At 36.8% G+C, this 21164-nt stretch overlaps 1 protein-coding gene across 1 annotated transcript in view; it reads left to right on the top strand.

The window, feature by feature from the left end:
- LOC128374690 (class I histocompatibility antigen, Gogo-B*0201 alpha chain-like) overlaps positions 1 to 19440 on the top strand; it is a 34496-nt gene extending 15056 nt beyond the window's left edge. The window contains exons 3-10 of the mRNA XM_053334947.1: positions 14091 to 14381; positions 15431 to 15715; positions 16319 to 16441; positions 17324 to 17380; positions 17578 to 17601; positions 18104 to 18139; positions 18791 to 18847; positions 19097 to 19440. Of these exons, the coding sequence (XP_053190922.1) occupies positions 14091 to 14381; positions 15431 to 15715; positions 16319 to 16441; positions 17324 to 17380; positions 17578 to 17601; positions 18104 to 18139; positions 18791 to 18847; positions 19097 to 19188 (965 nt within the window). The 3' untranslated portion in view covers positions 19189 to 19440. The remainder of the gene's footprint in view (positions 1 to 14090; positions 14382 to 15430; positions 15716 to 16318; positions 16442 to 17323; positions 17381 to 17577; positions 17602 to 18103; positions 18140 to 18790; positions 18848 to 19096) is intronic.
- The last annotated feature ends 1724 nt before the right edge of the window (positions 19441 to 21164 follow it).

Raw genomic sequence — 21164 nt, forward strand, 5'->3', positions numbered from 1 at the left:
GCGCTGCACTCGTTAGTGTTAGCCGGGCTACTAACTTTAGCCGCTTTGTTTAAGCAGTCAAACACGGCGCACTCATTCAGCTTTATACTATGAGTACGCTGCAAGTGTTTGAAGATGTTGCTGGCGTTACAGGCTCCCCCCCCTTGGACGCAACTTCTCTCTGAATATTGCATGGAGCCGAGTTTTCATTAACTTTGATAAAGTGAGCCCATACCTTCGAGTGCTTAGACCTCACCGCCGACATGATCGACTAGACTAGAGAGAAAGAGGCGCTGCGTCATCACCTGTCGACGGCGGCAGTGTCATACCTACATGACGGTTAGGTAGACGCTCAAAAAGTACCAATAACAGTATCATTTGTCCAGAATCTTAACGGTACCCTGGTACCGACCCAATTAGGAACCGGAACCAAAAAATACCGGTCCTCAGTATACATTCCTACCTGGGACTATTATAACATGATATAAAACATTAACAGTACATTAAAGCAGATTCTAATTTTCTCTCTCGCTCTGTGTGTGCGTGTGTGTGTGTGTGTGTGTGTGCGTGTGTGTGTGTGTGTGTGTGTGTGTGTGTGTCACCAATGATGAAGATGGCAACAACAAGAAAAAGAAAGGTAAAAATGTTCTTCTTGGCAGACATGATGTTAGCTGCTGAGCTACTCTTTCTGTTCTACTCTCAGTAATTAAATCAATTAAAAGAAGTCAGAAAGCACAGATTGGATATAAACAGTTATTACAGACCTTGATGGATTTTCTTTTCTTTACAGGGTCCAAGGAGTCTGTGAACAGCAGTGACTCTGGAAACTCCTCTGGTAAATATCTTCTGTTGATTATTATTTAGTATAAGGTTTCTGCTTTTACAACCTCAAGTAGAAGTAAAATTTAAAATCTAGTGTTTTCATGGCTAAATATTACTAGAGGTGACTCAGAAAATATCATAGATGCATCTTAGCCACACAAGATACTTAGAAAAGTAGCATTACTATGTTTATTGACAGTAACACATCTGATAATTCTTGCACACAACGGTTCAGCAAAGGGCTCCGGAAACGTTACTCTGAAGACCGAATAAAAACTAAAATGAAGCAGAAGTTTGATGAATATGCATCATTGTGTCATCATTTTCACAATGAAAACTTACCTACGTACTTTTGTTCTTCCTGTGTGTTCAGGAGTCACTTGTTCATCTTTGATTTGTTTGTAAGATCTTCATCAGTAATGATACTTTATGAAACTCAACTCAAACTTTGGAAGGTTCATGAGATGGATTTTGTCACAGATTTATGATTTTTGGGGGAACAGAATTGGTTGTTGGATCATTTCTTCCTCACACATGATGTTGACAGAGCTGAGAATATTATAACATGATATAAAACATTAACATATTACATCAAAGCAGATTATATAGTCTCTAATTTTGTGTGTGTGTGTGTGTGTGTGTGTGTGTGTGTGTGTGTGTGTGTGTGTGTGTGTGTGTGTGTGTGTGTGTGTGTGTGTGTGTGATCCCAAAAATCCTCAATGATGAAGATGTGGCCAAACCTCTCCTGGAAGGTAAGAGTTGTCTTGTTGGCAGACATGATGTTAGCTGCTGTGCTACATGACTTTGTACAGATCCAGATGTGCAGTGTTAAATAATGAAATAATGTATTAATAACCAGACACTGACTCAGGTCCTGATTCTTAACATCAGTGATTAAATCAATTAAAAGATGTCAGAAAGCACAGATTGGATATAAACATTACAGACCTTGATGGATTTTCTTTTCTTTACAGGATCCAAGGAGTCTGTGAACAGCGGTGACTCTGGAAACTCGACTGGTAAGTTTCTTCTGTTGATTATTATTTAACATCAGGTTTCTGCTTTTGCAGAAGAGACGCATTGAAAATGTAAAATCTAGTATCTTCATGACTAAATATTACTAGAGGTGATTGAGAAAATATCACAAATGCATCTTAGCCACACAAGATACTTAGAAAAGCAGCATTACTATGTTTATTGACAGTAACACATCTGTTCATTCTTGCAGACAAGGGCCCAGCCAAGACCTCAGACAAGGGCTCTGATGGTTCCAGTGAGCCTCTCCTTAATAAGTAACCTACAGCCTGAGAGAAACCAACTCACTAACCAACTCGAATAATGGTACTGGATTAGCATTGGGAAAGAGATACAAAATAAAAATTTTGAAAGAGTTTGAAAAACCAAAATAGACACTAAATTTTACAGATAAAACAAAAGTTTTTTAATTAAGATGAAGAATGTCTCCACTGCTTCTTTAAAGGGGTTTTCAAAGTTAAATACAGTGAAACAGCTGGATCAGGAAGTAGTGAGTAAATCTACCATTAGTAGGAAAAAAAGCACTGCTCTGTGGTCGCAATGAGCAGTTATTGCTTCATATTACTGAGGAGACTGTTTTGATTGGGGGGAAGATTTGTAGAACGTCATGTGGACACTCAGGAAGGAGATTAGAAAAGTGTGAACTGTAAGAAACTAAATTGTTTAACCTTTAAAAAGAATCTCCTTGAAATCTGAAAGTACTTTAAGTTTAGTGATCATTAATCAAGCAAATGTTAAATGCTACAGTAGATCTATGCAGGATGGTAAGAATAAGTTTTTTCTTTATGGTGTTTTTTCTTTTATCAAGCGTTTTTACTTTGTGATGAATCTGTTGATATCATGTTTCAAACTAAATCTTTCGTCAAATTTGAGGAGAATTAGTAATGGTTAGATCTGATGAGACATTTGGAAAAGTCTGAAGACAGATCATGAAATGAAGTCAGAAATATGAGATATAAAGCAAAACATTCTTGCTTCTAAATTTAGTAAAATAACTTGATATTGAACTTGAGACATGTTTATGGTGTTTGGGTGGATCTTTCAGTGGACTCCAATTGCTGCTTTTAATGGTGGGGAACTATTGTAGAAATACTTACAAACATTAAGTACTTAGTATACAGTGTAGGTGATTGTATTAAACAGGCTACAGCTTAAAATATGATGGTAAATGGACGGTACATCTATATGCACTTTTCTAGTTTTTTTTGACCACTCAAAGTGCTTTTACACTACATGCCACATTCACATATTCAGGCACTAATGATGGAAGCTACCACACAGGGTGCCAACCTGCTCATCAGGTGGACACCAACATTCAAACACTAACATTGGCACAATTCAGGGTTACGTATCTTCCTCAAAGACACATTAATGTGGACTAGAGGAGCCAGGAATCAAACCACTCTATCTCCTGAGCTACAGCCGCCCCACATGACATGATCAATGCAGGAAGTAATTCGATACCATCAATTTTAAATAAATGGTTTGAAGTATTAGTTATTTTTGTTGCACATACAGTTTTTCATTTTAATTGCATTTATAAAAAGCATTTTCAATCACAGCTTGACTTTATGCCAAAAAATCTGATTTGATATAATAGAACATGATTAAATGAAATGAATAATTATGACTTTATATATTTTTACACTATTTAATTTTAAGCCTTTTAAACTCTGATGTGAATTTACTGCAAATGAGCAGATTTATTTTCTTTTTAGTAGTACCAGTGATAGAAAGTGTAATACTGATGATGACTTTGTTTAAACTTGTTTTTGAAAATGCACTAAAATATTTCTATTAGATAAATTATCAGTCTATCAAATCACTATAGTAGTGCAATAAAAAGAATAATTCCCCCAATGATAACACTGATTGTCAGACTGTAGTGACAAATATAAAATACTGACAGCATGTCTAAAAAGGCAGTCATATATTTTTCATTTTAACTCTAATGTTAACAATTTAGGAAAGACTCTACATTGAAAGGTTTTATTCTGTCTCGTGTTGCTATGTTGTTGATTTTCTTTTTTTCTGTGTGATCCTGTTTGAATCATATTTTGACTCATGTAATTTGTGCTTAAATAAATTACGTTGTGATTAAATCTGTATATGAAGTGGTGTTTTATTGGCTGTCTACAGTAGAGACAATAGTTTTATGAAGCAGAAATATAAAATGTGGCAGCAGTTAAAGTCTCCTGCTGTCAAATAATTGCTGCTATCAGGTTAAAATAATCCTGTTAATTCTCAACCAGCTATTTTGGTTCTTTCAAGACAGTTTGAGGAATAATTTGATAAAACAGTTGTTAAAAAGTTATCTTGAATAACAATACATATTTGTTACTGCTGTTATGCTCTATATTGTGCTCCACGTAGCCACAGTTTTAATAATAATACATTTTATTCATATAGCGCCTTTCACAGACTCATGGACGCTTTACATACAGAAACTAAAAAACAACTTTGTAATTTACACCTAATCAGGAAGGAAATAAATTCTGTTTAAGAAAGGCTCAATTTATACCCAATAAATATAAATTAATAATTTATTATTGGAAACTTAAAACACACTCTTAGCTTTTCTATGTATTTGTGGTCTGTGTAGTGCTGTTGTGTTTTTAGGTTTATTTTTGTATTTTACACTTGATCCTCATAATAACATCTTTTAACAGTTTTTATTTGATTGTAATTCTCATCTCTCTGTAAAGCAACATGTTTTATTTGACTATTTGACAAATTGATTCATTTCGAACTGTGCCTGAAGATTTACATACATTTATATAATATTTTTGTATAATTATAAACTTTATATACATATAAATATTTATATAAAATCATAGAGTTAGTGGTCCTTCCTCTTCTGCTTGTTACATTAAAATGCACCACTGCTGCCATCGTGTGGTCAGGAGATGGTAGAGCACAAAAACAGCTAAAAGAATATTAGACTTTCCACGGAGAGGACGGCAGCAACAGAGTCAAAACAGGGTCCAACACACAGTTCATCAGAATTTGAGAAACGTAAAGTAGTGAGTAAAAAGTGGTAAAGTAGGAAAGTTGTAACCTGAACACAAAAACTATTTTATATCGACCCTGTTTACGCCTTCAGCTCTCGCTCAAGGTACCAGCGAGGAAGAGTATACTGAAACTCGCTACACCCCAGGAGAGTCTGGTCCTGTAGACATGTTAGTATCAGGAATGAAACCTCAAACCAGAACTATGTGTGTGATTGAATCAAAATAAACTAGAGTGTGTGTATCTTCATGGTAATGAAGGAATATGTCACCCAGTGCAACATGTATTTTTAATAGATTTTGCACAACAAGGAGGTCTACAGCACGGACGACATACAACATGAGGCTTTGATACACAATACCTATCAGTAAATCAATTCCAAAGTTGGGAGAGGATGAAGAGGAACAGAGCAGAGACCAACAGGCTACTGTCTAAAGTGGCACCTGTCCTTCAAGATGTCCACTTCAGTTAATTGTTTGATTCTTAATGTGCAGGTTAATTGACCAACGCTCCAGGTAACCCTTACCACCAGCTGTTACTAATGAGCAATCAATCCCCACAGCATTGAGAATCATTTAAAAGCAGCTCTTTGTTCACAAAGACACTACAGAGGAGTTCCTATTGTCCAGTCTGTTGGGAAGAAGTAAAACATTAGCTGCAACCTGAATTCAGCCAATTAACCACATTAACATGAGGTAAGTGAGTAATTTTATGTTCTTAAATGTTACTAATAAATCTCAAGGCTCAAAATCATGTGTTGTCTTAATTGTTTTTCAGGGTGTTGTGGATTTCATGCCTGCTGATTGGAAGCATTGCCTGTGTTCCTACAGGGAAAAGTAAGCCAAGAACTACTGAATTCAGACACTAAAAAGCTCTGTATTCTACAACAACCTGTGATGAATGTTAGTTACTGCTAAAACAATCCTGTTTCTCCACAGAATATGGCTCAGGTGCTGCTGACACAGGCTTCTGGCGGCAGCCGTCTCATGGGAGTTGGTTCAGTGGAGGAGGGGTGAGTTCTGACCCAGGCAGCAGCTCCTCTCTATCAAGTCTACCCAACCCAAGCTCTGGAAACCTCTACAGGCTGTCTGCTGCTCAAAATGCCCCTTCCCGTGCTGCCCTTGGCAGTTACAGCAGACCGGCTGGGGATAATTACTTTGGTAACAGGAATGTTCGCCCTGTGGTCTCTACATATGGGGCTGTTTCTCAGCCCAGTGGGTATGACAGCAGTGCTCCACGTGGCGACTATGGATATGGTGGCTATGCTAGTGCAGGTAGTGGTTCTGCAGGGGGCGCCTCTTATGGCTTTGTTACCAGCTCTGATGCTGGGGATGAAAGCCCAGAGCCGGTCTTCAGTGACGTGTCTGATCTGGAGCCAGTCTACGCCTCCAGCTCTCGCTCAAGGTACCAGCATGGAAGAGCAGTGTATACTAAAACTCGTTACACTCCAGGAGAGCTTGGTCCTGTAGACATGTCTGTATCAGGAGCCACCAGTGAAACCTCAAACCAGAACTATCCTGCTAAAGCACCGGCCAAAGGTGGCTACTGAGAGCCACTTGTGGTAAGTTACAACTCATTAATGCATATTCCAAATATTTGCAGTGCGCTTGATTTACTGAGTTTCTTACCTTGCAGGTCTACATCCTGTTCCTGAATTGTACATCCAACACTAATAAACTGGCTTTGTAACAAATCTTTGAACCCTTTTCTTGTACCATGACTGAAGCATTGTAAACTCAGGACACAATTGGTCCTGACTTTGTATGATGTGAATGTGGCGTCTGTGTGGGCCAACAATCTAAGAATGAATAAATATTAGTTGCTGGTAACTGCTTGACCTGTAGCTGTATTCAACCTAGGAGTTATATTTGATCAGGATTTGTCTAATTCCTGTAAAACAAATTTCAAGGAGTAATGTTTAATTGCAAAAATCAGACATCCTGTCTCAAAATAGTGACCCTTGTGCATGCATTTGTTACTTCTAGGCTGAACTCTTGTAACTCTATCAGGCTGATCCAGAATGCAGCTGCATGCATTTTTAGCAGAAACTAAACTATATTGGTCCCATTTTGACTTCCCTTAAAAATCTGGAATTTAACTTAAAATCCTTCCCTGCAAAGCTCTTATAAGGCTCTATCTTAAAGAGCTGACAGTACCTCCCAGCTTGCAGGCTTATTTGTGGTTCCTAGTATCTCTAAAAGTAGAATGGGAGGCAGATCCTTAAGTTATCCGGCTCCTCCCCTATGGAACCATTCAGGGTTATCTTAAGGACTGGACTAGAGCCAGGGATCAAACCGCTCTACCTCCTGAGGCACAGCCGCCCCACATGACATGATCAATGACAATGCAGTAAGTAATTCAATATCAATTTTAAATAAATGGTTTGAATGAATTTTTGCAGTTTCATTTTAATTGCATTTATAAAAAGCATTTTCAACCATAGCTTGACTTTATGCCAAAAAATCTGATTTGATATATTAGAATATGAATAATTATGACTTTATATATTTTTACACTTTAATTTTAAGCATTTTAAACTCTGAATTTACTGTAAATGAACAGATTTATTTTCTTTTTAGTAGTACCAGTGGTAGAAAGTGTAATACTGATGACTTTGTTTAAACTTGTTTTTGAAAATGCACTAAAATATTTCTATTAGACAAATTATCAGTCTATCAAATCACTATAGAAGTGCAATAAAAAGAATAATTCCCCCAATGGTAACATTGATTGTCAGACTGTAGTGACAAATATAAAATACTGACATGTCTAAAAAGTTTGTCATAAATGTTTCATTTTAACTCTAATGTTAACAATGTAGGAAAGACTCTACACTTAAAAGTTTTGTTCTGTCTCGTGTTGCTATGTTGTTGATTTTCTTTTTTTCTGTGTGATCCTGTTTGAATCATATTTTGACTCATGTAATTTGTGCTTAAATAAATTACGTTGTGATTAAATCTGTATATGAAGTGGTGTTTTATTGGCAGTAGGGATATGAGAGTTTTGTGAAGCAGAAATATAAAATGTGGCAGCAGTTAAAGTCTCCTGCTGTCAAATAATTGCTGCTATGAGGTTAAAATAATCTTGTTAATTCTCAACCAGCTATTTTGGTTCTTTCAAGACAATTTGAGGAATAATTTGTTAAAACAGTTGTTAAAAAGTTATCTTGAATAACAATAAATGTGTTACTGCTGTTATGCTCTATATTGTGCTCCACGTGGCCACAGCTTTAATAATAATACATTTTATTTGTATAGTGCCATTCACAGACCCAAGGACAACTAAAAAACAACTTTGTAATTTACACCTAATCATGAAGGAAATAAATTCTGTTTAAGAAAGGCTCAATTTATACCCAATAAATATAAATTAATCATTTATTATTGGAAACATAAAACACACTGAGCTTTTCTATGTATTTGTGGCCTGTGTAGTGCTGTTGTGTTTTTAGATTTATTTTTTGTATTTTACACTTGATCCTCATAACATGATACATTTTCAGTATTGAACTGTGTCTGTGCCTGAAGATATACCTAAATTCATATAATAATTTTTATAATAGAAATATAAACTTTATATACATATATAAATATTTATATAAAATCATAGAGTTAGTGGTCGTTCCTCTTCTGCTTGTTACATTAAAATGCACCACTGCTACCATCGTGTGGTCAGGAGATGGTAGAGCACAACAACGGCTAAAAGAATATTAGACTTTCCACGGTGAACAGACAGCGGCAGATAGAGGAGAGGACGGCAGCAACAGAGTCAAAACAGGGTCCAACACACAGTTCATCAGAATTTGAGAAACGTAAAGTAGTGAGTAAAAAGTGGTAAAGTAGGAAAGTTGTAACCTGAACACAAAAACTATTTTATATCGACCCTGTTTACGCCGTCAGCTCTCGCTCAAGGTACCAGCGAGAAAGAGTATACTGAAACTCGCTACACCCCAGGAGAGTCTGGTCCTGTAGACATGTCAGTATCAGGAGTGAAACCTCAAACCAGAACTATGTGTGTGATTGAGTCAAAATAAACTACAGTGTGTGTATCTCATCTCATATCATGGTAATGAAGGAATATGTCACCCAGTGCAACATGTATTTTTAATAGATTTTGCACAACAAGGAGGTCTACAGCACAGACGAATAACATATATGAGGCTTTGATACACAATACCTATCAGTAAATCAATTCCAAAGTTGGGAGAGGATGAAGAGGAACAGAGCAGAGACCAACAGGCTACTGTCTAAAGTGGCACCTGTCCTTCAAGATGTCCACTTAAGTTAATTGTTTGTTTCTTAATGTGCAGGTTAATTGACCAACTCTCCAGGTAACCCTTACCACCAGCTGTTACTAATGAGCAATCAATCCCCACAGCATTGAGAATCATTTAAAAGCAGCTCTTTGTTCATGGAGACACTACAGAGGAGTTCCTATTGTCCAGTCTGTTGGGAAGAAGTAAAAAAATTAGCTGCAACCTGAATTCAGCCAATTAACCACATTAAGATGAGGTAAGTGAGTGACTGTATGTTCTTAAATGTTACTAATAAATCTCAAGGCTCAAAATCATGTGTTGTCTTGTTTTTCAGGGTGTTGTGGATTTCATGCCTGCTGATTGGAAGCATTGCCTGTGTCCCTACAGGGAAAAGTAAGCCAAGAACTACTGAAATCAGACACTAAAAAGCTCTGTATTCTACAACAACCTGTGATGATAGTTAGTTACTGCTAAAACAATCTTTCTCCACAGAATATGGCTCAGGTGCTGCTGACACAGGCTTCTGGCGGCAGCCGTATCATGGGAGTTGGTTCAGTGGAGGAGGGGTGAGTTCTGACCCAGGCAGCAGCTCCTCTCTATCAAGTCTACCCAACCCAAGCTCTGGAAACCTCTACAGGCTGTCTGCTGCTCAAAATGCCCCTTCCCGAGCTGCCCTTGGCAGTTACAGCAGACCGGCTGGGGATAATTACTTTGGTAACAGGAATGTTCGCCCTGTGGTCTCTACATATGGGGCTGCTTCTCAGCCCAGTGGGTATGACAGTGGTGCTCCACGTGGCGACTATGGATATGGTAGCTATGCTAGTGCAGGTAGTGGTTCTGCAGGGGGCGCCTCTTATGGCTTTGTTACAAGCTCTGATGCTGGGGATGAAAGCCCAGAGCCGGTCTTCAGTGATGTGTCTGATCTGGAGCCAGTCTACGCCTCCAGCTCTCGCTCAAGGTACCAGCATGGACGAGCAATGTATACTAAAACTCGTTACACTCCAGGAGAGCTTGGTCCTGTAGACATGTCCGTATCAGGAGCCACCAGTGAAACCTCAAACCAGAACTATCCTGCTAAAGCACCGGCCAAAGGTGGCTACTGAGACCCACTTGTGGTAAGTTACAACTCAATGCATATTCCAAATATTTGCAGTGCGCTTGATTCACTGAGTTTCTTACCTTGCAGGTCTACATCCTGTTCCTGAATTGTACATCAACCCTAATAAACTGGCTTTGTAACAAATCTTTGAACCCTTTTCTTGTACCATGACTGAAGCATTGTAAACTCAGGACACAATTGGTCCTGACTTTGTATGATGTGAATGTGGCGTCTGTGTGGGCCAACAATCTAAGAATGAATAAATATTACTTGCTGGGAAATACAGTACTTGACCTGTAGCTGTATTCAACCTAGGAGTTATATTTGATCAGGATTTGTCTAATTCCTGTGAAACAAATTTCAAGGAGTAATTTTTGTAATTGCAAAAATCAGACATCCTGTCTCAAAATGAAACTAGTGCATGCATTTGTTACTCCTAGGCTGGATTATTGTAACTCCTTATCAGGCTGGTCCAGAACGCAGCTGCATGCATTTTTAGCAAAAACTAGAAGGACAATATTGGTCCCATTTTTGACATCCCATAAAATCTAGAATTGACTTTAAAATCCTTCCCTTCAAAGCTATAAGGCTCCATATCTTAAAGAGTTGATTGTACCTACCAGAATGCTGCACTCACAGCATACAGGCTTACCTGTGGTTCCTAGTATCTCTAAAAGTAGAATGGGACAGAGCATTCAGTTATCAAGCTCCTCTCCTGTGGAACCATCTCCCAGATTCAGTCCAGGGGGCAGACACCCTCTACATTTAAGAGTAGACTTAAAGCATAATTAAACCTGAGTATAGTTTCTGCTCTGTGTAAAGTGTCTTGAGATGGTTTTGTTGTGATTTGGTGCTATACAAATAGTGTGTAATTGTGAAAGACAGATGCATTCAGAGTCATGATATGAGCTATATCCCCTTGCCCTGCAGGAAACAGCTCATCCAAGCAGTATTTTTTTTCCCAGCTCTGGACTATGGTGACATAGACATGCCTCTGTCTCCACTCTAAAACCACTGGACTCAGATTACTGGTGACAGCTACTCCACCCATCATTGCACTTTATATGAAAAGGTTGGATAGGCACCTTTTATCTGTGAGACGACACATGCACTGGTTCACTTTCATTTACAAAGTCTTGAAAGGAAACACACTATACATCAGCACTTTATTAAATTGGTCTCACAGTAACTTTTCAACACATTCAACTGGTTACTTAATGTCCCCCAGATTAACACTGAATTTGGTAAAACTGCTTTAATTTACTCTGCTGCATCATCCTGGCATATTTTACAACAGACACTCAAACTCAACACAATCGTTTCCATGGACCAATTTAAAACTATGATTTCCAGCTACTCTGTTTTTGGATGTAACTGCTTTTAACAATGTTTGTTTAGTTGTTGTTTTGTCTCTTTGTTCCTCTGTGCTCTAGACATAATTGAAAATAAGGGCTTACCCTCAATGATCCCTCGAGATTTAAGTAAAGGGTACATTTGGTTATTTCCCTTCCTTGGAACTGGTTGCTCTACTTCTGACTGAGGGGGGCAGCAACGCGCCTTTGCTGCATCTAGTCTGCCAAACCAAAAGAAGAACCGGATACCCGCTACTGCAGGCCGCAGTGGGCGACTAGCTGACGCCGCCCAAATTGAGGGTTTGTAGTGAGCTGGCGGTGACCAGACAGACAAGGGGGGCAGCAGTTTGTTGTCGCAGTTAAAAATTCAATCCAACACACGGTTAATCTGAAGTTTAGAAACACAAACGGAGTCTTTTTTATGCTGAAGATGGATCTCATCACAGTTTTCGTGCTTTTGGGGACAGGACTGACAGTAAACAGTGGTAAGAAAGAGGTTTTTACACATTAATGCGACTCGGGTTGAAAACGAAAGTAAAAAGTATGACGTCTTTGTAATTATTAGATTTCTGTTCATTATTTCAGCTGCATTTACACATCGACGGATCGTTTTTCCGTTTTTGTAACGTTGGCCTACTCTTATTCCTTATTATAATCAACAGATGATACAAATGGGTTAACTATTAGAAAATGTTAAGTAATTTATTTATTATTTATGCCGTATGTGTGTGTTGATGTATAGGCTAAAGAAAACATGGTGGTTTGGATGTGGACACGAGTTGGATTTTTTTTCAAATACTTAATAAAAACAAGGACATCATTATAACTATAATTAGCCTAATACTCACTGTAATTAAAGATTACTCAAATAATAAGTATATAACCCCGTATGTTCAGTCCAACCTCAGCAGACTAAAGACGACTCAACGACTTTTCTCTCACAATACACAGTTCACAATACGTTTATTTAGCAGCGAAACACATCTGTTAAGTAAAAAACATCAACGTGGCCGGTGGTGAAAAAGGGCTATACAGTTTTCTTTCAAATTATTACAGTAAAATAAAACACTTTTACGCATGTGGAGCCTGCTATCTACAAATCGCCACGAACCCATTACAGCATTAAATAACAACAATAATACAACCAGGGCCGATTCTAGGATCAGACCTTTAGGGGGGCTCAGCTGCTTATGAGAATTTGACATACAACCCTGCAAGTGTTCAAACCCCTGCTAAATTTCACTGGATAACAGAAATTACAACAATAAATATTAACACATAGAGTGGTCTACTATGATGTATAATAATAATAATGGTTCAGAATAAACAATCACAGATTTCTACAGAGAAGACTCTAAGATAGTTAATGGACCCTGAGGGAAAGACAATATTAATGACTGAACTATCCAAGAAAATCATTAAAGACTGCTCCCACCCGGGTCACAAAGTTTTCTCTTTCTTGCCCTCTGGAGGGAGATACAGGAGCTTAAAAGCATGAACAAACTCAAAAATAGTTTTTACCTGTGGGCCATCAGGCTGTTAAACCTACATTCTTAAGTGCAATATTTAGCCTATTTAAGTGCAATACTATTAATTTATTTATTTTGACACCATTCTTTAGGAGTAATTTCATCAATCTACAAATGAAGTGGAGTAAATTAAAGAAAGTACAGTGTGTTACAGCAGGTCTATCATTGGTATCAACAAGTTTGGAGTATGTTTGCACATTAAAACCTGAAGAGGGCAGCTACTGGGCTGAAAGTGAGCCAGTAAAGATATAGAATTAGAATTAGAATAGTATTTATTGTCATTGTACATGTACAGTGAAACTGAAAGTAATCCTTACCTCCTTACCATAAGTTTAAGAAAAAGGAAGAAGATGCTTCTAAAAATATAGTATATAGTAATAAAACTAAGTACTAAACTAACTAAAACACATAATACACACACACGACATTCCACTTGCTGCCATCAGTATTGCACGATTCCCCTTAATATTACACCCAAAGTGTAAGTTAGAGTAGTTATGCCTTGTCTGTAAACATGTCTGTCTATCTTTCTCTCTCTGTGACTTTCAGAGATTCACTCCCTCAAGTACATCTACACCGCCTTCTCCAAACCTGTCGGACTTCCGGGCATCCATGAGTTCACAGCTATGGGTCAGATGGACGGCAAGATGATTGACTACTATGACAGCGATATCCAGAAAAAAGTTTCCAAGCAGGACTGGATGAAGGAGCGACTTCCTGAAGACTACTGGGAGAAAGGCACACAGTCCCGCCAAAGCAAGCAGCAGTGGTTCAAAGTCAACATCGACATCCTGAAGAAACGAATGAATCAGACCGATGATGGTAAGATCCATGAAATGTGTCAGACTGGAAACACTTCTTGATGACTCAATAATTAACACAATGAAATTAAAAACTGTAATACCTTGTATAGATAAATTCTCAGCAAAACTGTTTTTATTTGTAATTATTTGCTTCATTTTTCCATGTCCTCATTCTTTGTCATTTATTTCACTGTCACTCCTCTTTAGACGTCCGTGTTCTTCAGTGGATGCACGGCTGTGAGGGTGAAACAGGGCCTGATGGCACATTAAAGTTTGCCCGTGGCGTGGACATGTACAACTATGACGGACAAGACTTCCTGTCCTTTGATGATGCAAACTCAGTGTGGGTTGCTGCCACTGATATAGCATTCCCAACCAAGAGAAAGTGGGATGAAGTCCAAGTCCTAAAAGAATACACCAAAGGCTACCTGGAGAACGAGTGTATGGATTGGTTGAGCAAGTTCATGACATACGGGGAAAAACAGCTGAAAGAAGCCTGTATGTATGACAGGAAAATAACTTCTGTATTATTATATCAATTATTAATAGATATTATAGGAGCGGCTTTAGCAATAGAAGTATTATTTTTTGTTAAAATATCTAACATGAAATCAGTGGGCCTTGATAATATCGCTTTTCACACTGCATTTTGTTTTCCTAAATGATAGTATTCATTATGGAAAATTAGTTCAGGTGTGGCAACATTTCCCATCAACAAACAGCAATTCACCCGAATTAGGATTCAGTAGTATTTTATTGACTCTGAATCATTTCGTATCCACTTAGGTTCAGCTTTTAACATTTTTAAGTAAAATTAAAATAACAATTGCGGAAACACTTCAGCTTCAGTTCCATTTTACAACAAACACAAGATATCAAATATTGATTGAATATATATTTGACAGATTTAAATAACTGATGTAGCCTTCTTGTTTTTCATGAGCTACTTGTTTCAAATACTGGAAGTGCTGAGTCTGCACTATTAAGCTTATTATGTTAAATAATTATTAATTAATTGATATAAATTAAAGTCTGAGCAGGAGATTTTGAAACTGAACCTGACTTAACTGTTAATATGTCAAGTTCTTGAAAGCTTTAACATTCATTAGTTACAACTGATAGAAGATATACAGTCTTAGCTACATTATAAACTGTAAATAAGAAGCCTGTTCTCCGTCTGCTGTGTAAACTTTTCTTTGCTAACAAAAAATGTCAGTCCTGTAACTCAGCAAATCCAGGTACCAAACCTTCATAAACACCATATTCAATAACAACCATGATCACCATCTCAAAAAACTGTTTGGAAAAAGACTGGAAACTATAAAATTAAGCGTGTTGTAGCAGTAGTGTGTTTATGTTGCACCAGTTTGTTTTTACTTTAGTTAAATTAAATATATGAGTCTTATTTGTTGCATTAGTTGTAGCAATAGATTTTATTTGTTCAGTGTATTATGATGATGGAACAAACATTGTCACGTGTGGTTTATATCATAATGTATTATAGCCACCATGCAAACATTAACTAACCCAATGTTTTCTCTTTCCAGCTCCACCAGAAGTGTACGTCTATGCTAAGAACAGCAGAATTGAGTCAAATCTCATGTTGACCTGCCTAGCCACAGGTTTCTACCCAAAAGACATCATCCTTACCATCAAAAGGAACGACCGTATTCTGACTAAAGAGGACGGGTTGTTCTCCTCAGGCGTTCGTCCAAATGAAGACGACACCTACCAGAGAAGAGACAGTGTGGAGATTTTAAAGAGTGACATTTCTTCTTTCACATGTGAAGTCATTCACAAAGCATCCAACGTATATGTTCAGAAGACTTGGGGTAAGAAACTTTCTTATTTCAGTGTACAGTTTGTCACAGTGCAACAAAGTTGATTGGTGCAAAAATGCAGACAGTCAGATGATCAGACAGTTTATATCCAAACCAAACATCAGACAATGAGATCCTAGTTGTATTAAATCAGATCGTCTTTATTTAATCAGTTATGTGTCATATTGGAGCAGACCTTTTTCTATTATCTCAGGGTATAAAGCAGTAAGAGTCTGCCTCAAAAGCTGCTGACTGCCAAGTTACTTCATCAGTGGAGGAGATTATTATATTCACAATGTGTTCAGATGTTTGTCTTTATTGAAGATCTGGTGGATTCACTGTTAGCATCACAGTTAGTAGCTACAAGAGAAAAAAAAACATGTTAACTCTCAACAAACAACTTTTTTGAACTTTAGGCATTTTAGTAAGAATCATCTTTGAATCTTTAAATAGTTTTTTATAGTATTTTCTTATCACTTTGATCCCATTATCACTGATTATCACATCTACATTTTATTATCATGCATCAACAATGAGAGTCACATGAAGCTAAATATGCATGATGTTAAAAGTGAACTGAATGTGAAACTAATATAAATGTTTTCTGTGTTTTAGATTACAAAGTTGATGATGGAGTAAACAACATCGGCATTATTGGTGGGGCGATTGGGACCCTGGTCGTTGTTGTCGTAATTGTAGCTGTAGTGCTGGTGGTGTTGAAGAAAAAAGGGAAATTTGGTAAGTACAACATATAATCATTATGTTTTCTCCACAACAAGGAGTGGAGTGGGATATATTTTTCTTATATTTTATTTTATATCATTCAAAAGAATTCCTCAAAAGAAGTAGATCTATTATGAAAAGAAACACATTTTTCCTGTAAAAATGTGCTCTATTTATTTAATAGTTGTTTTTCTAGGTCATACATTTAATAAATAATAGTCTTAAAAAGTCTCAAATTTAACGTCTTCAAACATGCAGAAACCCTAATGAAGATATAAATCTTAAAAACTGTTCATAAATATATAGATTCATGTTTTAAAAAGTCTCAGTAATTTTGTCACTGTAGTATTTAGGAAGTAAACAAGAGGAAACATTTTATTTGTTGGGGACTGTTTTCAGCGGTGGAAGAATCAACATTTGATGCTCTCATTAGTATTTCTGACTGTGTTTATGGTGATGAAGGGAAATGGAGCTGACCAAAATGTCATGTCCCGATAACAATAAAAACATTTAGTCATTAAATAAATAGTTGGGCCGTCCCCCCTCCGCACATTGTAACTGGCACAAATGGACAGACTCCAAATGATGAAAAATACTGCCATAAAGAGTATGATTTGCATTACAATGAAATAAACAATAGAGCAAAATATGAAACATTATTTTTCTCTCATCACACCATATATATAACTTCATATCACACAGCTCTAAAGGGAGATGTCAGTCAGTACAGTGATGTGACTCATTGATTATTGAGCTGCAACAGAGGAATAAGATATATCACACAATACTTGTTAGTATAATAAATAAATCAAAAACAGTTCAGAAAGCACAGACAGGATATAAGCAGGTGTCTGAACACATTAACACATATCTTAATGTATTTTCTTTTCTTCACAGGATCCAAACAATCTCTCAACAGCGATGGAACCGGCTCTTCTGGTTCTGGTGGTTCTGGTAAGCATCTTTCATTTACTGACTGAAAGCTGCAGCACACAGGTTCATACTTTTCAGTTTCATCAGTTAGATCAGTTCGTTGTTGTGCTTTCTGTGCCTTTCCTGCCTAATCCTTTGAGTTAGTCCTGCTCAGACTGGAAACTACAATGAACCTTACAATAACTTTGCAAATGTTTAACTTTGTATTTATTCAGCAGATCCGGAGGAAGCTGTTCCCTTAAGTAGGTTTTTTTTTCCTTCTATGGATTATTTTAAAGTTTGAAATTTGTACTGAAGATGTTTATAATGTTACAACAATGACTCAGAGGGAGGCAGCATGAAGGAGGAATCCCAAATGTCTGGCTTTATTAATAAATTAGGAGGAAGTCAGGTGCAGTTATTCAGAGGTCTCTCTGCTATCAGTAATGTCTGTAAACACAGTAAGAATATACTGTAAGCTTATAGACCAAAAACCAAACCAGCCAACCAGAGACCAAACAATCCTGATCATTAAAACAGTCAAAAAGTAAAGATGTCATGAGAGAAAAAGCTCCATGTTTATCAGACACATTGACTCATATTAAAAGACTGTCAGTAAATAAAACCACAATTGAAGTTAATTCTGTCTGTGAACTCTGAATTATTACCTTCATGCTGTCCTCAGTTAAAGAATGGATATGTACATTTGGAATTTTAATAAGTCCAGCTGTCTATTAGTTATATTAATGTTGTCTTTATTTACAGATAAATCTACGGTAGTGTCAGTCATCACTGGCCAAGGTAACTACTTTCTTTGTTTCCCATCAGAAAAACAGTGACTGAGTCTTTAAAGGATAGTTCACAATTTTGAAGTGTCTTCAAACAGCAGTCAGGTGTCCATATGAACAGTTCATACTGACTATTAAAAGATATTCTTCAAATGTGTTTTCAATATAAGTGATGGAGATTAAAATCAGTGTTTCCAGTCATTGCATTTAAAAGTGAGGGAGAAGGAGTAGATGTCATTTCAAAGTGGTAATAAGTAATATAGTTATAATAGTAATACTAATAGTTTATTCTTGATTGTCTCATCTTGTTATTAATATGAAAAAGGTTGATAACTGTTGTATCTAAATGAATAATATAAATATGAACAAAGTCTGGCCCAGTGTGAGAGCTTAAATACTTTTACTGTTAGTTAAAAATCAAACCATTATGTTTTAGTTGACTTTAAAATAATTACTTATTAGAGATGGCAAGGTAAAACTATTTGTGTTCAGTGTTTCAGACATAGACTAAGGTCCTGATTCTTCAGTATTTTGAAGCATTTTGTCTTTAGTTTCTGTTCTACTCTCAATGATTAAATAAATAGTTAAATTAAAAGTAGTCAGAAAGCACAGATTGGATATAAGCAGTTATTATAGACCTTGATGCTTTTTCTTTTCTTCACAGAGTCCAAGGAGTCTGTGGGCGGCAGTGATTCTGATTCTGGTCGCTCTACTGGATCTGGTAAATATCTTCTGTTGACTGATTGAAAACTATAAGCAAGAAAAAAAAAGTCTGCACACTGCAGCTCCTGTTGCAGGTAGATTTATTAGGATATCACCAGTGTGATGTTTTGAGCTCAATGCCCTTCTTCAGACTGAAGAAGATTTGTTCTTTGTGCTTTATTCTTTTTCTATGCTTTTTAACACAAGATATGTATAGAAGCAGCATTAGTACATGTATGGAAAGTAACACATCTGTTCATTCTTGCAGACCAAGGCTCATCCAACGGCTCATCCAACGGCTCACCCAACGACTCACCCAAAAGCTCCAATGCCTCTGAGAAAAAACAACCTGAAAATTGAGTAGTAATTAGTAAGTAAAATGTGTAGTTTGAGAAATCTCTATAACCACTAAATTGACAGATAAGACACTAGAGGCTTTAATTAAGTCCAAATATCTCACTGCTTTTTTAAAGGGTTTTCCAAATTAAATACAGTGAAACAGCAGGCTCAGGAAAAGTGTACCATTTAATCTGATTGATGATGATGAGTAGAGTGGTAGTAAAGACACTGTTCTGTGGTCATAAAGTGTCAGCAGTGATCCTAAAGTATGGAGGGGGGGGGGGGGGACAAGATTAGAAAAGTGGGAACTGTAAGAAAAGGACTCTTTTTAAATCTAAAAAGTACTTTTTTTAAAGTTTAAAGATCACTAATCAAGCAAATGTTAAATGCTACAGTAAATCTATGCAGGATGATAAGAATACATGCTTTTGTTGAAATGTTTAATTTATTATGGGTCTTTTGTTTCAAACAAAATCTTTTTTCAAACTGGAGGAAATTTAGTAGCGGTTAGCTGCGATGAGACATTTTGAGCCTGAAGACAGATCATGAAATGAAGTCAGAATTATAAGATAAGATATATAGCACATTTGCACTACTATAATTGCACAGCAGTAGCCAATCTGATGTCTAGGGGGAAGCAAAAAATTAATGCTTCTAAATTTACTAAAACAACTCGACGAGACATGTTTATGTTGTCTGAGTGGATCTTTGAATGGCCTCCAATTGCTGCCTTAATCATTAAGTACTTAGTATACAGTGTAGGTAATTGTATTAAACAGGCTACAGCTTAAAGCACAGTTATGGTGGCAAATGGACTGTACTCATATAGCACTTTTCTTTCTTTTTTTTGACCACTCTAAACGTTTTTAAACTACATGCCACATTCACCCTGATGAATCACTGATTATGGAGGCTACCACACACGGTGCCAACCTGCTCATTAGTTGGACACTATTATTCAAACACTAACATTGGCACAATTCAGGGTTAAGTATCTTCCCCAAGGACACATTGAAATGTGGACTGGATGAGCCAGGAATTAAACTGTCCTACTTCCTAAGCCATCCTATATATTTTACACTGTGTGATTTTAAGCCTCTGATGTTAATGTATTGTAATCAAACAGATTTATTTTGTCACTATCATTTCATTTGTCACTATTTTTTTTGTCATCAACACTATATTATTAATTTGATAAACCATTAGTTTATCAGTAATCGTGCAGATGCGTACTAGCCCGGGTTTGTTTGTGTTTTTCATTTTGTTACAGTTCATATTCAGAAAACTTTTGGTCAAACTAAAACACAGTGTTGTATGTATTAAGTTTAATTATTGTTTATTGGGTTTAGTACTGAGTTTATAAGCTATGCATTGTCTTGCTTTGTTACTTACCCACCATGCGCTTAACAAACAAAAGGAAGGACCACCTAGCTACTTCCTGTGTTTATACACTAATGTCAGTATGGAGATCTATTTTACTCAGTTAAATGTTTGGTTTTGTATCTTCATGATGTATCTTGTCTTAAGATAATGTTGAATGATACAGTGTGGTAAACTGTTGACTGATACAAGTAGTATTGTTACATGCCAATTGGTAAAAGCTAGAGGACTCCCCTGCAGTATAAATGGTTCTGCCTGATTGAGTAGAGGGCCTATTTAAGGGGAGAGATGCAGGTTTAGAGGATTGAAAGGTTGACAGTGTAGCTGTGTGCACCTGTTCATGCCTTAGTTGGGTATCTTGAGTTAAGCCTGTTCATTTTTGATTGTTGTATTCTTTTCATTTTAGATGCACATTTTGTTCATTGTTACACCAGACTGAATAAATCAGTTTTTATCCACTCAAACAAGAGTCTGAGTCTGCCTGCTTACCACCTTCCTTGTTGCTTGAGCTAGACTACATCACACTCAAACTATAGTAACGAATATAAAACACTGATAGCATATGTCTAAAACAAAATTGAGATTGAGGGAGAGAAGGAGTGAGGAGTAGGAGGGAG

The sequence above is a fragment of the Scomber japonicus genome, chromosome 15 (genome assembly GCF_027409825.1).
Source record: "Scomber japonicus isolate fScoJap1 chromosome 15, fScoJap1.pri, whole genome shotgun sequence".
NCBI lineage: Eukaryota > Metazoa > Chordata > Actinopteri > Scombriformes > Scombridae > Scomber > Scomber japonicus.